Raw genomic sequence first — 18,013 nt, 5'->3', positions numbered from 1 at the left:
GTACTGGGTCTTTATTCTATGGGTCTAGTGCCATTGGCGTTTGCAGATTGACAATTGGGGTATATGTCGCTGCTAGTGTCTGCCTGGTTTTCAGAATGCTGTATCCTTTCAGGAGGGACCCTTTCCTCCTCTGATTCAGTCGCTGATCCACCGCTTTTAATGGGTTCATACACTGAATCCGAATCGGACAGTGAGAGCTCCCCGCTGCTGTCATACTTAGAATTTTGATCGCCTCCTTACTAGTGTAAATTTTTTTTTTTTTTACATGGATGGCTCTTCTGGCACTGGGACAGGTACCCTAGTTATGGTACATATGTTAATTCCCCTATTATACACTCAAGCGCTGCATTTTTTGTTGTATTTTATTGTCTATGAAGAGGGTATACGAGGTTTACCTTTATGCTAGCGGCTTGAATCTGTCAGATCCAGCGCTCGTTTTTTTCCCTATTTACCCTAGTTATGGTGGCTGTGTGACGGTACTCTGCTGATGGTGGCATTGATGGACAATAGGCGACAGGTGCACTGCTGATTGGCACTGATGGGTGACGGGTACACTGCTGATGGGCGAAAGGTGCACTGATGGGCACCAGGTGCACTGATGGGCACTGTGACAGGGGCTGTGATCTGTGTGCACTGTTAAGAACTGTAACTCACTGTTAGAAGATTCCTCTCCTCACACAAGATCTGTGTGCGAGGAGAGGAAGCTGGTAACAGTGAGTTACCGCTCTGTGTTTACATTTGTGACAGGCTGTGATTGCATACAGCCTGTCGCATGGTAAAGAGATGCAGCAAATGCTCTTTACCTTGATCGATGATGAGCTGTGTCCAAGGGACGCAGTTCACCAGCGATAAGCATGCCCCGGGGCTACGCATGTGCGGTTAGAGTGGGAAGACGTCATATCTCCTAGATTGTAAGCTCCAAGGAGCAGGGCCCTCCTTTCTCTCTTGTATTGAACTGTATTGTTGCTGTATTGTCTCCTGTTATATTGCAAAGTGCTGAGCAAACTGTTGGCGCTATATAAATCCTGTATAATAATAATATGACAACCTCCCAGAATGAGAGAACCAACGCCCGTATGTCATTTCCTTATATGGTGGGCGGAAGGTGGTTAAAGTATAACTAAAGTCAAAACTTTTTTTTAGTTTTGGGTAGAGGGGAATGGATTAGAACACCTATCAGTTTTTATTGCTGTGTCCCCGTTAGGGAGATTCACCCTCTCTATTCTTCCTGTTTGATAGTCTCATTCAAAGTGAAAGTAAAAGAAAATCCCACATTTTAGGTTGTCCCCAGAAAAGTAATAGGGGGGAAATCTTCCAATGGGGACACTGGATCTGGTCCCCCAAGAGATTCCCTTAATATGCAGGGATTTTCTTTCACTCCCTGTTTTGGCTATGGGACAAGAAGTAAAGGGAAATCTCACCAATGGGACAAAGATGGCAGAAATGAGTCTTACAGGGGTTATAACCCTCCCTTACTCTATCCAAAATGGAAAAAAAAAGTTTTATATATATATATATATATATATATATATATATATATATATATATATATATATATATATATATATATATATATATATATATATATATATATATATAAAATCTACTTTAAAGCAAGTGTCAGCAGGCCTTTGTTTGTGTCAGAGCTGCTTCTCTCTCCATACAGGTCTATGGGAATACAAATGGAGGTCAACTGCAGATCCAGTATACCTGCGATGAATGCTGAATGACCTCAGAATCCTCTCCAACAGATGTCAGAAGGAAGCTGTATTTATATCCCAAAGCTATTGGCACTGTACCTTATTTCTACCTACTTCCCCCATATTGTTATTTCTGATAACACCACTTGGTATGCTGTGTCACGTTTTTGTGTGATAGCATCCAAATGTGCATTCAATAAACATTTTCTTTGAAAAAATAAATACAGTAGATCTATTGCAAGCAAACAACAAAGTGGTCCCTCTTTTTAGGAAAGTTTCAAAGCAGGCAGAGGACTGCTGGAAGTAATGCTAGAACTGGATGCTCTTGTCCAGGCCATGTGTGTATTGTATTTGATTTTCCTTCAATGTTGTTATGGAGCTAAGTGTCATTTCCATCTCTTCACATAAAAGCTTGCATAGTCATGGACATCTGTAAAAGAATATACAACTTTTCTTATTTCATAGATCATCATGCTGTTAAAATAAAATCACTGCATGTCTGGTTTGGAGGAAAGTTGTCCAAAACTGTGTATGTGTATTTGTCTGAAAATTGCCAAACTTTAGCCTTCATACATTCCAGACTCTTGGCTTATAAATTTAGTCCCCTGATCGCCAAGGTTGTCATTGCCATAAATCACTTGTGAGCAATGTGGTCAATAACAAGATAGAGTATAGGAACTTCCTACAAATGGGAGTGTTGGTGTGTGCGATTTTCTGTGTGGTCATCTGCTCTCCGCTTCTGTATGTGGATATATCCAGCTGTAGATAGGATGAAGAAAGACTGCAGGGAGGAATCACAAGATGCTCTATGGCTCACGTATCACAAATACATCATAGTTTTACTCTATAGGCTTTTGACTGATGAACTAAACACAAATATTGCTTGCTTTCAGTTTGGCTAACTGAGGTGTTTTAAATATTTATGAAATCTATTTGAACTATATGAACAAATAAGCATTAGTGTTGCCATGTGATGGCTGCATGAGTTTACTTTTTTAGGCTTTCTTTTGTTTTTCACCTAATGATTGGTAAGCTGCAATATAATACATTTTTGGTTTTGGGTTTAATACCACTTTATTTACGAACAGTGAATTGATTTTTTTTTTTTTTTTTTTTTTTTTATAGGCAGGATCTGGCTATCCACCAGCTGGGTTTGGAGGCATGAACCCACCACAAGCAGGATACCCCCCTGCACCTGGTGGCGGTTATAACCCTGCACCTGGCGGCGGCTATAACCCTGCACCTGGCGGCTATCCCTCTGCACCTGGCGGCGGCTATCCCTCTGCACCTGGTGGCTATCCCTCTGCACCTGGTGGCGGATATGGGGCACCTCAGCAGCCTCAGGCACCAGGATTTGGCATGTATCCTGCTCCAGGGGGTGCACCACAGCCTGGGATGGCTGGATTTGATACAGGATACCCAGGGCAGCCATCACCAGCCCCAGGTCAGCCACCTGCAACGTACCCTGGTCAGCAACCTGCAACGTACCCTGGTCAGCAACCTGCAACGTACCCTGGTCAGCAACCAACTCCAAGTTATCCACAGGCTCCAGCAGCTAATCCCTCCATTCCTCAATACCCATCTCCGCCATCAGTGACACCTTCTATTCCCCCACTTAAGGTATGTATGTTTTTATTTTGTTGTCAGCAGCAGCCAATATATTGTAAGTGCCATCAACATACTATCACTTAAAGGGATATTAGAGCTTAATATTTTTTTTAATCAAAATAGCAAACAGTTTATACTTACCTGCTCCGTGCAATGGTTTTGCACAGGGCAACCCAGATCTTCCTCTTCTGGGGTCCCATGCTGGCACTCTCAGCTCCTCCTCTTCTCTGTGTGCCACCATAGGAAGTCGCTTCCTGTGGTGGCACACATGTGGGATCGCTGCAGCTTTCATGCACATCACTGGATGGAGATCAGGCTCAGTTGGGTATAAGGGGGATGCTGCAACAAAAGGCTTTTTACCTTAATGCATGGAATACATTGGTATAAAAAACATTAAGGCTTTAGAACCACTTTAATGCAGTGCAGATGCATCTGCCAGTTTGTTTAAAAGACAAAAGCCTTTTTTTTGTTCACATTTTTTTATTAAAAAAAGTGAAATTCTAGTTTTGATTAAATAAAATCCCCTCCAGGTCAACTATATTATATATATTGCAAAGATTTAACTAGTGGTGCACCGAAATGAAAATTCTGGTGCTAAAATCGATACCAAAAATTCAGAAAGCACGTGGCCAAAAACTGAACCGAAACTGAAATGTCTGCGTATATGGGGAGGCTCAATTTTTTTTTTCTGCTTTTAATGTATATTTTTATTTATTTTTTTAACTTATGACATTATTGCTATCACATACCAACATTCCCCTATGTAATAGCATAGAAGTGACAGGTCCTCTTTGTAGGGGGGAGGGGGTGGGGGGGCAGTGTGTGGAAGGATGGGGCAGGAGAGGAGCAGTGTATACAGTGAGGGAGCAGTGTATATAGAGAAGCTCCCTCACTGGCTGTCACTATATGTCAGTGCCGTGTTTTAAAATGTAATTACCGGATTTTTTTTCCTCACTATAGCTTAGAGAATGAGCTGTTACTCTCCCCAAAGCTAAAGGAAACAAAGGGGCGGGTCACTGGGTAATGTCACTGTCCCTTTGTTTCCTTTAGCCCTCTGAACATGACGGCTCCTTCTCTGAGCTATAATAAAGGAGATTACATTTTAAAAATGGCATTGTTTTTAAATGCAATTGCCGGCTTTTTTTTCTTCACTATCGCTCAGAGAAGGAGCTGTCATTCTTGGAGGGCTAAAGGAAACAAAGGGGCGGGGTCACAGTGACCTTGCCCCTTTGTTTCCTTTAGCCCTCCAAGAATGACAGCTCCTTCTCTGAGCAATAGTGAAGGAAAAAAAAATCGATAATTACATTTAAAAAGCGGCACTGACATATAGGCAGCCAATCACTGTATACACTGCTCCTCCTCTCCTGCCTTTATCCACCCTCCCCTCACATCTGCAGTACACACAGTCCCCTGTATCGGTAATTTTTTCTTATCAACCAAATGCTGATAGGGCTATATTCAGCCGATATGTTTCGGTGGCAGAAATTTCAGAGCATCCCTAGATTTTTACCAAACGTTTATCCAGTTCAGTAGCTGCTTTTTATTTATATTGGTGTGCCAGTGTTCTTCCTGTGCTTACCTCTTCAGTCTATGTGTTTTATTATAAGGAATGCTACAACCCTGGCATGGTTTAATTTGTGTGGATCTGTTAGAAAATATTGTACCAAAACGTAAACTTATTCCAGAAGATGTTTGTCGTTTTATTTAATCTTTGGCATAGATTTCAGGGACAAACAGTAAGCCAATGACATGCCCAAGGGGTTGTGTGAGTTCTTGGAAAGTCTGTCTGTAAACCAGGGTGGATAAAAATTGATTTTAAATAAAAAAAAAAATCAGTTTGTTTTTTATTAAAATCATTTTTTTTTAATTTTTATCAAATGTATTTTAATAAACTGCTAAAGATAGTTTTCTATTTAAGATATATTATTAATTTTAATTTATTCAGCATGAAATGGAGCTTAGTTATGTAGCATGCGGCTGTATATTCTGCAATATTTACATTTTGGTAAACTCATTCAATGAATTCAAGCTCTGCAAGCTGAGATCACATGCACTGCATTGATGCATTCACACAATTTCACAGTAACCATGAGAAAAAACATGAAATAAAAGAATTTAAGTAGTTCTCCAGATATGTGTGATTTAACCTAAAATCGGTTCTGATATCGCTGTTTTACTAACCTGACAGCCTATTATTCTAAGAAGCAAACCTTCATGTGGTTTCCAAATATTAAAGATTCTAACTAACAGCAAGAATGAGTTTGATTCCTTACATTTAAAGAGCACCTGTCATTTTACATCCACCATGGCAGCGCCTGTTAGCGGGCATCCATTCACCTGCTGCCACCACGTCCTTCACCTTGTTGTGTCACTGCCGCATCACCAGCCGTCCCAATAAAGTGAATGGGACTGTCGGTGAGTCAACAGCGGGTCAGAGGAGGAGCCGCTGTGGGACAGAGATGACAGTTGCTCTTTAAAAATTGTGATTTAAATTGAGCCTTTTCACTAGTGTTTTAAATCAACTTGATTTAAATCAAATCCAAGACAAGAGGAGAGAGAGGAGCGCCAGACTAAGTGCAGTATAAGATTATCATTTATTGCACACAATATAGAGTAACTCACAGGAAGTAAGTGGTATTCAGGCATCAATATAATGGGGACGTCATCTGGACGTAGTACCAGAGGCAGAGTGGAGGAAATGGATGGGTTCCAGGTGCCACAGCTGTGGTGATGGCCAGGTCTCTAGCACCGATCCCAGAGAAAGAATAGAGGAGGCGGGTGAGTATCCAGGGGGCCACGGTATTGGTGAGAGCCGGATCTCCTAGTCACGTATGCACCTCTCCAGCCTGCATGGGCTGTGTCTCGTGGGTAGAGCCAGCCTGGAATGCAAGATGGCCGCCGGGCGGAAATGATGTCAGTTCCTCACGACTGTGCCATACCTTACAGCTGTATAACCTTTCTCCCCCACCCCCCCAACTTCTTATGTGACTGTACTATGTTAAATCCATCTCTCCAGCACCAGCTCATTGCTATATGCGCCAGCATTTTTAACCCTTTAATGGAGAGATTCTTAACTATCCTCACAGTTGTAACTTTTTTTCCCAATTACACAGGGGACAGTAATATTCATACCCACCTCTCCTGCGCCAATATACTCTCTAATTTAAGTCAAATCCATCCTGCTGTAAGCAAAGTGTTGTTGTAATAATTGCACGGAAGAAAAAATAATCAAGCAGCTTGAAAAATGAATTATTTTATGCTATATCACTTTGCAACAAAAGTGGATTTTTGCTTTAAAAAAACTAAAAACAATCAGACTTAAATCCGCTGGTCTTCTCTAATTTCTGCCTCTAAAATATTAAGTAGTATTCATACAGATATTCATTAAATTAGTCAAAATATTACGAGCAGTATACTTTATAGTTCTAGATTTTTTATTTTTTTATTTAATGTGGAGACAGACTGTATTCTTTTTCAGTTTAGGCTTGAAACTCTTGTCAGGCATTTATTGTCTGTGTCCCTATCACAGAGGTTTCTCCTCACTTCATGCCTCTGTGATCACACAGGAACTAATATTAATCTTCCAAGAAAGGACACAATTAGAAAAGGCTATAACTCTTTCTTCTACCCTTTCTACCAGAAAATGCCTTTTTATTGATGTCTGCCTGAGAAATTCTGCTAATTTCTGGTGATCAAAGGGCACGTTTCTTCATTGGTGATTTGGAATTTGTAGAATATTTCTTCTGTATATGAACTATTTTAAAGATTGGATGCACTTTCTATTACCTGGTTTCCTATGTGTATAGATAGGCAGTCAATAAATTGCTTTTCTACTGTAGCACGCTGCTAGGTAAAGCAATGACCTGATAATATTTTGGTTCTTGTTAGGCTGGAACGGGTACCATTACCGATGCACCAAACTTTGATGCTCTCAGAGATGCAGAGGTGCTCAGAAAGGCCATGAAAGGATTTGGTAAGATGTTCAAGTTCATGCATCATATGTTTCTAGATTGTTCAATTTTCTTTTACCTTATCTCTGCTACATCTTTCATTAGTTTTTGGTTGAATTATCCCGAGATGAACTCAAAGTCCAGTGTCAAGTTCTCCTCACTGTAAAGTTGTTAGTATTATGATGACAGGACGAGGAGTTGGTTTTCTCCTGTAGCATTCTAGATCATATAAATGGAAGACCGCACAGTGACCAAGTAAAACCTTCACATTAACAGATGGTGCAGAGAGGAGTTACATTGCTGTAGTCCACAAGAAATGCCAGCTGAGGGTTTTTCCACCTATTGATATATCCACGAGTAACTGAAAATCCATTTGTTCTTGATCAATAATCCATGTCAAAGCAGATACCCAGTAGCAAAAATAAAAGCACTTTGAGATAACTGAACTGCTCAGTTCTAATATAAAGAAACACCTGTTTAATGAATAATTGGACTCACCTGTAGTTGAACGCTTGATAATTAGGATTTTGTCATCTCAAATTTAGCTTTGCTCCTAATACTTTCATTGGGGTGTATTCATTTTTGCAACATGGTCTTGAATACATTTTTTAGGAAAAATACTTTTTTGTGTGTGCAAATTTACAAATCTTGTTTGCAATCAATGGCCTGCATTTATAGGAATATTTTGTAGTATAGTGTCCCATAGAAAATGTTGATTCTGTAAGGAAATAAATGTTTTCTGATGGGGTGTACTCATTTATGCTGAGCACTGTATAGTACAAACTGAGTGTTTTTAACATTTTGCATTAACTGATGTCTAATCAAAACTTTGGCATGTTAGGAACTGATGAGAAGGCCATCATTGAATGCCTGGGAAGCCGGTCAAATAAACAGAGGCAGCAGATCAGCTTGTCCTTCAAAACTGCCTATGGAAAGGTAATTCTGGAATTCGTCTTGACTCTGCACATCTATTGTATATTCCAGTTACTGTGTTTTATAAAATTGCAAGCTATCCAAATGTCTGTAACAATAGTTACAGACGGTAACAGGCATTCAACGCATTTCGAGAGACAAATTGGTATCTCAAAACGTGTCGCATGCCTGACTGATATGTTCTGTAACTATTGTTGTCAACATATATGTTATTCTTTTAAGCGTTTTGGCTAAAAAACTTTTAACTTTTTATATTCAATTACACTTGGCTCTTTGTTCAGTACTGCCTCACAGTCCCATAGTTTTTTTTTTTTTTTTTTTTTTTTTTTTTTTTGTTTTTTTTTTTTTGGGGTGGGGGGGGGGGGGGGGACAGAATTTTTGCAAATATACAGCAATGTTTCTAACAAGTGTCAGGTCTTACTTAGTTCGGGACACACAAAAATGTCGTTTGATACCATTGAAATGAAAGTCCCATGCTGCAGCTTACTGGTCAAAATAAGGGTTTGCTGTAACGGTTTGTTAGCAAGGGGGTCGTCGCTCAGTGGAGCAATATTTGCTTGATGTGTGAGAAGTCTAAAATTATTTGTGAGGAAAAGTAACTACATAATTTCATAGTTTCTAGAGGTTTTTTACCTTTTCCCTAAACTGGATCATTTCCATAAATCTCTGTTGATAGGATTTGATAAAGGATTTGAAATCTGAGCTCTCTGGAAACTTTGAAAAGACAATCCTGGCTATGATGAAAGCACCATCTCTATATGATGCATATGAGCTTTATGAAGCAATAAAAGTAAGTGGCAATTCCTGTCCTGTGAATATAATAGGAGTTAAGTACGTAGGATTGGTCACTCATATTTTTTTCCCACCAGGGTGCTGGTACAGACGAGGAATGTCTAATTGAAATTCTTGCATCTCGAACAAACAAGCAGGTACATGAAATCAACAGTGTGTACAAAACAGGTGAGCTATTATATCTTGTATTTACAGTGACATTACATGCAATTTAATGTTATCATTGTCAGTGTTTTGCTCATTAAGAACACTGTGCACATTTAGGCTTGGTTCACATCTGTGCGGGTGGTGCCGCTGCAGGATCCGCACAAATACCTGCAGCTGCTCCACCCACACAGAAGAATGCGAGACCCGCGGGTGGGTGCCATTAATTCTAATGGTGCGCTGCCCGCACTGGAAATCGCAACCATACTGGGAACCTCAGTTCCCGAGCGGTCTGCAATTTCCGAAGAAGTGCAAGGACTTCTTCCCTGTGTGTCCCAGGGCATGGGAATTTATTCAAATGAATGGTCTCTTGTTCCTCTGCAAATCGTGGCATGCACAGCCGCACATATGTGCACCTGGCCTTAAGTAGATTTTCTAATTGTCATTGAGTTATTTTGCAGTATGTGCCTCCATCTCCTTTTCTACGTCACTGCAGAGTCACTAATAAGAAAAAACTCCTGTCCATAAAATAAGATGTTATATACTTATTTTTCTGGCAGCCATGTCTTCAGATTTCATTTTTGGGCAGCACAGTGGCTAAGTGGTTAGCACTTCTGCCTTGCAGCACTGGGGTCACCAGTTCAGATCGCAACCATGACAAGAGTTTGCATGTTCTCCCTATGCCTGTGTGGGTTTCCTTCCACACTCCAAAGATGTGCTGGTAGGTTAATTGGTCCCTGTCTAAACTGGTCTTAGGATGTATGAATGTGAGGGGACCATAGATTGTAAGGTTCTTGAGAGCAGGGGCCGATGTGAATGTACAATATACAGTGAAGGAAATAAGTATTTGATCCCCTGCTGATTTTGAATGTTTGCCCACTCACAAAGAAATTATCAGTTTAAAAATTAAATGGTAGATGTATTGTAACACTGAGAGACAGAATAGCAACTAAAAATTCAAAAGAAATGCATGTCTAACACATTATGCACTGGTTTGCATGTTTCTGAGGGAAAGAAGTATTTGATCCCCTTCACAAAACATGACTTAGTACTTTGTGGCAAATCCCTTGTTGGCAATCACAGAGATCAGACGTTTCCTGTAGCTGGCCACCAGGTTTGCCCACATCTCAGGAGGGATTTTGGCCCACTCCTCTTGGCAGATCCTCTCCAAGTCATTAAGATTTGGTGGCTGACGTTTGGCAACTCGAACTTTCATCTCCCTCCACAGATTTATAATCGGATTAAGGTCTGGAGACTGGCCAGGCCACTCCAGGACCTTAATGTGCTTCTTCTTGAGCCACTCCTTTGTTACCTTGGCCGTGTGTTTTGCGTTATTGTCATGCTGGAACATCCATCCACAACCCATTTTCAATGTCCTGGCTGAGGGAAGAAGGTTCTCACCCAAGATTTGACATTACATTGTCCCATTCATCGTCCCTTTGATGCGGTGCAGTAGTCCTGTCCCCTTAGCAGAAAAACACCCCCAAAGCAGAATGTTTCCACCACCATGTTTGACAGTTGGGATAGTGTTCTTGGGGTCATAGGCAGTATTCCTCCTCCTCCAAACATGGCAAGTTGAGTTGATGCGAAAGAGCTAAATTCTGGTCTCATCTGACCACAACACTTTCAACCAGTCCTCCTCTGCATCATTCAGATGTTCAGTGGCAAACTTCAGACGGGCCTGGACATGTGCTTTCTTGAGCAGAGGGACCTTCCGGGCACTCCAGGATTTCAATCCTTGTTGGCGTAGTGTGTTACCAATGGTTTACTTGGTGACTGTGGTCCCAGCTGCCTGGAGATCATTGACAAGGTCTTCACGTGTAGTTCTGGGATGATTCCTCAATGTTCTCATGATCATTGAAACTCCACAAGAGATCGTGAGATCGTGCATGGTTCACCAGACCTAGGGAGACTCAGAATTGTTTTGTGTTTCTTCCATTTGCAAATTATTGCACCAACTGTTGTCACCTTCTCGCCAAGCTGCTTAGCGATTAGATTTGTAGCTCAGTCCAGCCTTGTGTAGGTCTACAATCTTGTCCCTGACATCCTTGGACAGCTCTTTGGTCTTTGCCATGGTGGAGAGTTTGGAATCTGATTGATTGCTCCTGTGGACAGGTGTCTTTTATACAGGTAACAAAATGAGATTAGCAGCACTCCCTTTAAGAGACTGCTTCTAATCTCAGCTTGTTACCTGTATGAAAGACACCTGGTAGCCAGAAATCCTGCTGAGTGATAGGGGATCAAATACTTATTTTCCTCATGAACATGCAAATCGGTGCATAATTTGTTAGACATGCATTTCTTTAGATTTTTTTGTTGCTATTCTGTCTCAGTGTTACAATACACCTTCCATTCGATTTTTAGACTGATAATTTCTTTGTGAGTGGGCAAACATTCAAAATCAGCAGGAGATCAAATACTTATTTCCTTCACTGCATATGTGTAAAGTGCCGCATAAATTGACGGGGCTTTATTAGTACCTGTAATAAAATAAAAAAATTAAATCACAAATTTTCAAAAGCAATACATTGGTGCAATAAGACTGTTCAGGAGGATGACATGCAAACAAGGTGAAAGGTCAGGGCTATCAAATGGCCAGGAAAAAGCCTAATTAATATTAGAGATATGATAAATAAGCAAAGTCCAGCGCAAGGAATATCCCCAAGAAACGATCAGGGGTAGTGTCACTACATAGGATCACTTACAGGTCAGGAGAAGAGCAAGGATCCAGCCCATAGCTTTAGCTGTACAGGAATTGCTGTGACAGAGAAGCCACTGTTGTCAAACCAGAGAGATCTGTCAGTGGCTGCTGTCTGACATTGTGTACAATGTGGAGAGGTCTGGGGAACCACTTCCGGGTAGCCAAGAAGTGGAGATGGTTGATAGGAAACCTATAAGATTTGAGAACAGTGATTACCTCCAAAACGCGTTGCCTAACAACTATCTCCCCTCTTGGCTACCCAGAAGACGTTCCACAGACCTCTTCACAGCGTGCACACGGTCGGACTGCAGCCCCACAGTTCTGTACGACCACCATCCAGGCTCCAACACCACTGACAGCTCTGCCTGCTCTGACTCCTATAGCTCCTCTGCCACCGTGATCTCTGTACAGCTAAAGCTATGGGCTGGATCTTTGCTCTCCCCACTCCGTATAAATGATCGTCTGTAGTGACACTACTGATCATTTTTATAGGATATTCCTTTTGCCAGGCTCTGCATATTTGTTTCATCAACACTTCTGGCTATGTTCCCCTGCCATGCTGTGGTTCATCCTTTCCTCTTGTATGTCCTGTAATGACATATGAGCCAGTGGGAGGAAAATACAAAATGTCTTGAGGGGGCAGCAAGTATTCACACACCTAGAAATGTTGAATACCTGCAGGGGAGTCTGAACACAGAGCCTGCCCAAAAAGTATATACATCTTTTACAGGTGGGCTTTGATTCAGTATCAACCATGTAATGACAGGGTCCTTTTAAAGCCTGGTACTTTATAATTGAGCACAGCAGAGAGAGGCTTAGTGGCCTGTTACTTCTGAGTCTTGCACGTTCTCAGTTTGGATGGGGATTTCATATGACAATTGGCTTTATTTTTTGCGTGTTTCTTCTTCAGAGTTTAAGAAGACCCTAGAGCAAGCACTGAAGAGTGATACTTCTGGCCACTTCGAGCGGCTACTTGTTTCACTTTGTCAGGTAATTGTATAATTTGCTTTTTGATGCTTTCTTTATGTATTCCAGAAATGGTGCTTACCGTGTGTATAACTGTATGCTGTAAAATGACCATGGACTACCTTGTTCTCCTTAGAATGTTTTTTCAGCCAGGGGAGATTAAAGAGTGGCCGTGTGAGAGGTGTCTGCGGGTTTTTTTGCTGGGAAGCCAATTAAAACAGCTGAGCAAATAGCCTGGTCTGTGAATAAGATAACATCTAGAAATGGTATTTATTGCATCTCTTGCTAGAATGACATGTCCTCCACCCTAGAATAGCAGAACTGTCTACTTTTTATTCAGTATCATATCAGCACTGGAGACTGGCTTTTTTGCTGTTAGAGTCCATAAAATCATTAGCTCAGCTGTACTTGTGAGTGTTTGTGTTTTTCGGCATAGTGTTTAAAGTCCAAAACCAGTGTGCCTAACAGTTGCATGTAGCTTTTGGTAAAATATAGATAAATTATATGAATCCTACAATTGTGGCTGGACTCCAGGTGATCTCTGGATGTCCACCTAGCCATGTATCTACAATATGCATTTATGAGCTAGCAGATTCCCTGTGTTACTTGAGAGGTGCCACTCTGTTACCTTTTGTGGGTAAAGGTATAGACATTAGAGGACAGATGCAGCCTACACCATCATTTTTAACTCATAATGCGTACTTAAACACAAACACTTGGCTTAGGAAAGACTTCTTGTTACATAGTTAGTCTGGCTGAAAAAAGACAAAATCCATCCAGTTCAACCAACAAAAGTTATAATCCTACACCCACAGTTGATCCAGAGATTGGTAAAAAAAAAACCCAGCAAAGCATGATCCAATTTGCTCCTGCAGGGACAAAATTCCTTCCTGATCCCCCGAGAGGCAATCAGATATTCCCTGGATCAATTTTACCTATAAATGTTAGTATCCAGTTATATTCTGTGTATCTGGGAAAGAATCCAGGCCTTTATTAAAGCAATCCACTGAGCTGGCCAGAACCAACTCTTGAGGGAAACTGTCAGATGAGAGAGTCTGTAATTCTTTATCTAGAGAAGCTATATGCAGGGATTTCATTGTTCAAAATTATACACATCCCCTAACCTCGATACTGACACTGGGGGGGGCCCAGTGTCAGTGACTAACTGTCACTGACATCCCCAGTGACACGAATACAGTGATCAATGCTAATAAAAGCACTGACACTGTACTAATGGCACTGGGCAGGAAGGGGTTAACATCTGGGGCGATCCAAGGGGTAACTGTGTGCTGTGTTTTACTGTGTAAGCACATTGCTTTGTATTGTTCTGCTATGCAGAGCAATACAAAGCAGTGTGCTGGCACTGACGGGAGAGATCTGTATTGTTTTACATACAGACCTCTCCCCCGTCAGTGATACTCGGCGATCGCCGGGTGCCAGCAGTAGCTCTGCTATAGGGCGGCGGGCAAGCAGTTAAGAGCAGCGATTTCCCTGCTTGTTTACTCGTTTAGACCCCTTGCGTCATAATTTACTGATGTTTACTCAGGAACTTACGACACCCGTGTACAAGGGTCCACAAAAAGAAATTGAAGAAAGAAAAGGAGGAGTGGGGAGTATAGAGCCCTACGGAGTCTGTGCTGAGAACCAGGCTTGGCACAAAGATCCAGGTCTAGCATTTCCAAATTTGTGCGGTATATTGAGTGAACATTTTCACCAGGTTTGTATGGAAGCGCTTCCCAGGGGTCCTTATGGAGATTAACCTGAAGAATTATATTGATCATAGAGTAGTATCCTGTTCCCTCTGTCTGAGCGGAGAGTCTATTGTTTTCATTTAGAAGTGATGTAAGATGATGTAAAAACCTACAATAATTACTGATAACGTATAATTATTGATCAGTATGTTAGGAAGCTATATACAGAGGACCACTAGGAAATGCATCTACAAATTTGTAGATTTAGGGGGAAGCAAATAAAAGGTAATATATAGTCCTTAGTTGTGGTGACTACTTTTCATTTTCATTTTTCATGCTAAAATTATTTTCAGCAAAGATAAAAAAAAAAAGTCTGTTGATTGCCAAAAATACACTGCCCTTGTCAATCCATGTGAGTTGAACTGGAAGCATTAAACAATATTATCTTTATTGTGTGAAAAACGGATTCCCCCATTGTCCATGTAATGGATTTGAACAAAGGCAGACATGTTTGAAGTTCAGCCTGTGTGACATCCATGGTTTCCTCCATAGATGGTGGAGGAATGAGTGTAGCCACCCAGGGACAGAAATTGTGCTATTAGCAGGACTATCCGATTAATATAAAGGAAATGAATGCTGTCACTACATCTAAGGACTGTTAAACTGCAAAATATTAATTTTACTTTCTTGATATAGTTAAGACTTTCAAGTTTAGCTTTTTCCAGATTGGGAACCTCTTTTGCTTTATAGGGAAACAGAGACGAGAGCTCGAATGTAGACATGACTCTGGTCCAACGCGATGTACAGGTGAGCATCAAACAACATGAGTAATATTCCCTACCCCACCCCCTTATTGTAAAAACCAACAACAGTACGTAACATGAAAAGCTAGGTATTCTCTGTATACTGTATCATAGCTGTACTACAAGCAAGACCACTTTGGTCTCAGTATCTCCCTGTCTACACCAGGTTTGCTGCTGCCATTCAGTAGATTTTTAGAATTGCTCTGATCCAGACACAGCAGAATGTATACAGTTGTGTTAATAAATGTATATGCCCCCATCAGCATTCATTACATTTTAACCCTTTTTATTGAACCAGTGGCACAAAATAGCCCAATTACAATAGACTAAATAGCACCTAGAGAACTCTCAAAACATCTGGAACAAAAATATTTGGCAGGCTGAAATACACAGCTGCTTGATAAGGGCTGAAAGCTGTACCGAGTGGCACTTGCATTTAGGCTCCCTGTACGTTCAGGGACTAATGTCTGGGGTGCAGAATACTTGGCATCCGCCCCTGAATATATAGGGTGCTAAGTGCGAATACCACTTGGTACGTCATTAAGCCTCATCCAGCCAAAGTGTGTTTCAGCCTAAAATAGACTGACATGCTGCATGCAGTGGGGCTGGGCTCTGCACCTGTGCCTCTGCAGACACATTAAATTGCCAGGGTTGGAAGCACAGGGGCTAGACACCCTGTGTGAAAGGGGCCTTAAAAATACGGCCACATCTTACAAATTCTGCCAGTGTTATGTAAACTTATGAACACAACTGTATGTATGTATTCTTTACCAGGTTAATTATGTATTTACAGGAACTGTATGCTGCAGGAGAAAAACGCCTGGGGACTGATGAGTCCAAATTTAATGCCATTCTTTGTTCACGCAGTAGAGCACATCTGAATGCAGGTAATTAGAAGCACCACTGATTTTCCAAATGAAAAATAACTGTCATTCTTATTAATACAAGCAGATTTCATGATCCATAGAAGCTTATTGTAGAAACATCATGAGATGTATGATGATGGCTAAAGATCTCTCAGTAGCTGGAAAGGTTACCATACTCAGTCCATCTGAAGCAATGGTGGTCAGCTTGAAAATGATAGAAGGTCTCAGGTGTGGCCCCAACACTTCCAGGGCTGTGCATTGAGGTGCAAATAACCCCCAGCATTGGTGTCAGTGGATGCAGTGAGGATCCCCAGCATAGGTGTCAGTATGTGCAGTAATAACCCCCAACACTGGTGTCAGTGGAGGCAATAGTGCCCCCTAGCATTGGTGTCTGTGGACGCAGTAATAGTCCCCAACATTGGTCTTGATGGATGCGATAACCACCAGAATTGGTGTCAGTGGATGCAGTAATAATCCTCAGCAAAGGTGTCAATGAGTGTAATAATAACTACCAACTTTGGTGTCAGTGGATGTAATAGCAACTTCTGGCATTGGTGTCAATTGTAGCCCCAAGCATTGGTGTCCATGAACGCACTAAAAACCCCCAACATTAGTGTCAGTGGATGCAATAATAGCTTCCAGCACTGGTTTTAGTGCCATTAACCTGCAACCCACATTGGTGGTCACTGGAAGTTAAATTTAATTATGTAATCCCCCAATTAATGGTCATTGCCTTTAAACCTCCCTGCATTGGTGGTCTGTAGCTTTAACTCCTACACCATTCGTTTGTGGTCATGGGAGTGAAAATTAACCCAACCCTCAATATCCCGCATTGGTGGTCAAGGCTGTGTGACGTGATCATTAAATCCCACTCCCCGCATTGGTGGTCATTTACTTGATCACATCCTGCTACGCCATCCTTTCTCCCCAGGCCAGGACTTGTATTGTATTGTGAGCAGGGATAACTCCGTCTCAGAGTAGGCTTTCTTTCAGGTGCTGGTAAAATAAGTATTGAACACGTCACCATTTTTTTCAGTAAATATATTTCTAAAGGTGCTATTGACTTGAAATTTTCACCACATGTTGGTAACAACCCATGAAATCCATACATACAAAGGAAAAATAAATAGATTCAGAAATTAAGTTATGTGTAATAAAATGGAATGACACAGGGAAAAGTATTGAACACGCTAACTGAAACTTATTTAATACTTCGTACAAGATCCTCTGTTGGTAATGTCAGCTTCAAGGCGCCTCCTGTATGGAGAAACTAGTCGCATGCATTGCTCAGGTGTGATTTTAACGCATTCTTCCACATAGTTTTCAAATTTTGAAGGTTCCGTGGGCCTCTTCTGTGAACTCTGATCTTTAGTTCTTTACATAGATTTTCTATTGGATTCAAGTCAGGTGATTGGCTGGGCCAATCTAGCAGCTTTATTTTCTTTCTTTGAAACAACTTGAGTTTCCTTGGCTTTGTGTTTGGGATCATTTGTCTTGCTGAAATTTCCACCCTCGTTTCATCTTCATCATCCTGGTAGATGGCAGCAGATTTTTATCAGGAATATCTCGGTACATTTTTCCATTCATTCTTCCTTCAATGATTTGAAATTTGCCAGTAATGTATGGTAAAAAAACAGCCACACACTATGATGTTCCCACCTCCAAACTTCACTGTTGGTATGGTGTTTTTGGGGTGATGTGCAGTGCCATTTGACCTCCAAACATGGCGTGTATTATGGCATCCAAAGAGTTTAATTTTGGTCTGATCTGACCAGACTATATTCTCCCAGTATTTCACAGGCTTGTCTAAATGTTGTGCAGCAAACTTTAAACGAGCTTCAACATGCTTTTTCTGCAGC

The 18,013-nt window shown here is 41.2% G+C and overlaps 1 protein-coding gene across 2 annotated transcripts in view; it reads left to right on the top strand.

The window, feature by feature from the left end:
* Window positions 1-18,013, top strand: part of ANXA11 (annexin A11) — a 102,844-nt gene that overhangs the window by 58,372 nt on the left and 26,459 nt on the right. For both annotated transcript variants that reach the window (XM_089682511.1, XM_089682512.1), the window contains 8 exons: window positions 2,826-3,320; window positions 7,197-7,281; window positions 8,100-8,194; window positions 8,868-8,981; window positions 9,061-9,151; window positions 12,739-12,818; window positions 15,236-15,292; window positions 16,082-16,175. In XM_089682511.1, coding sequence (XP_089538637.1) covers window positions 2,826-3,320; window positions 7,197-7,281; window positions 8,100-8,194; window positions 8,868-8,981; window positions 9,061-9,151; window positions 12,739-12,818; window positions 15,236-15,292; window positions 16,082-16,175 — 1,111 coding nt within the window. The remainder of the gene's footprint in view (window positions 1-2,825; window positions 3,321-7,196; window positions 7,282-8,099; window positions 8,195-8,867; window positions 8,982-9,060; window positions 9,152-12,738; window positions 12,819-15,235; window positions 15,293-16,081; window positions 16,176-18,013) is intronic.

Source organism: Staurois parvus, unplaced genomic scaffold (assembly GCF_062004578.1).
Source record: "Staurois parvus isolate SC_StPar_1 unplaced genomic scaffold, SC_StPar_1.0 ptg000291l, whole genome shotgun sequence".
Classification (NCBI taxonomy): domain Eukaryota; kingdom Metazoa; phylum Chordata; class Amphibia; order Anura; family Ranidae; genus Staurois; species Staurois parvus.
This window is presented reverse-complemented; position numbering and strand designations above follow the sequence as displayed.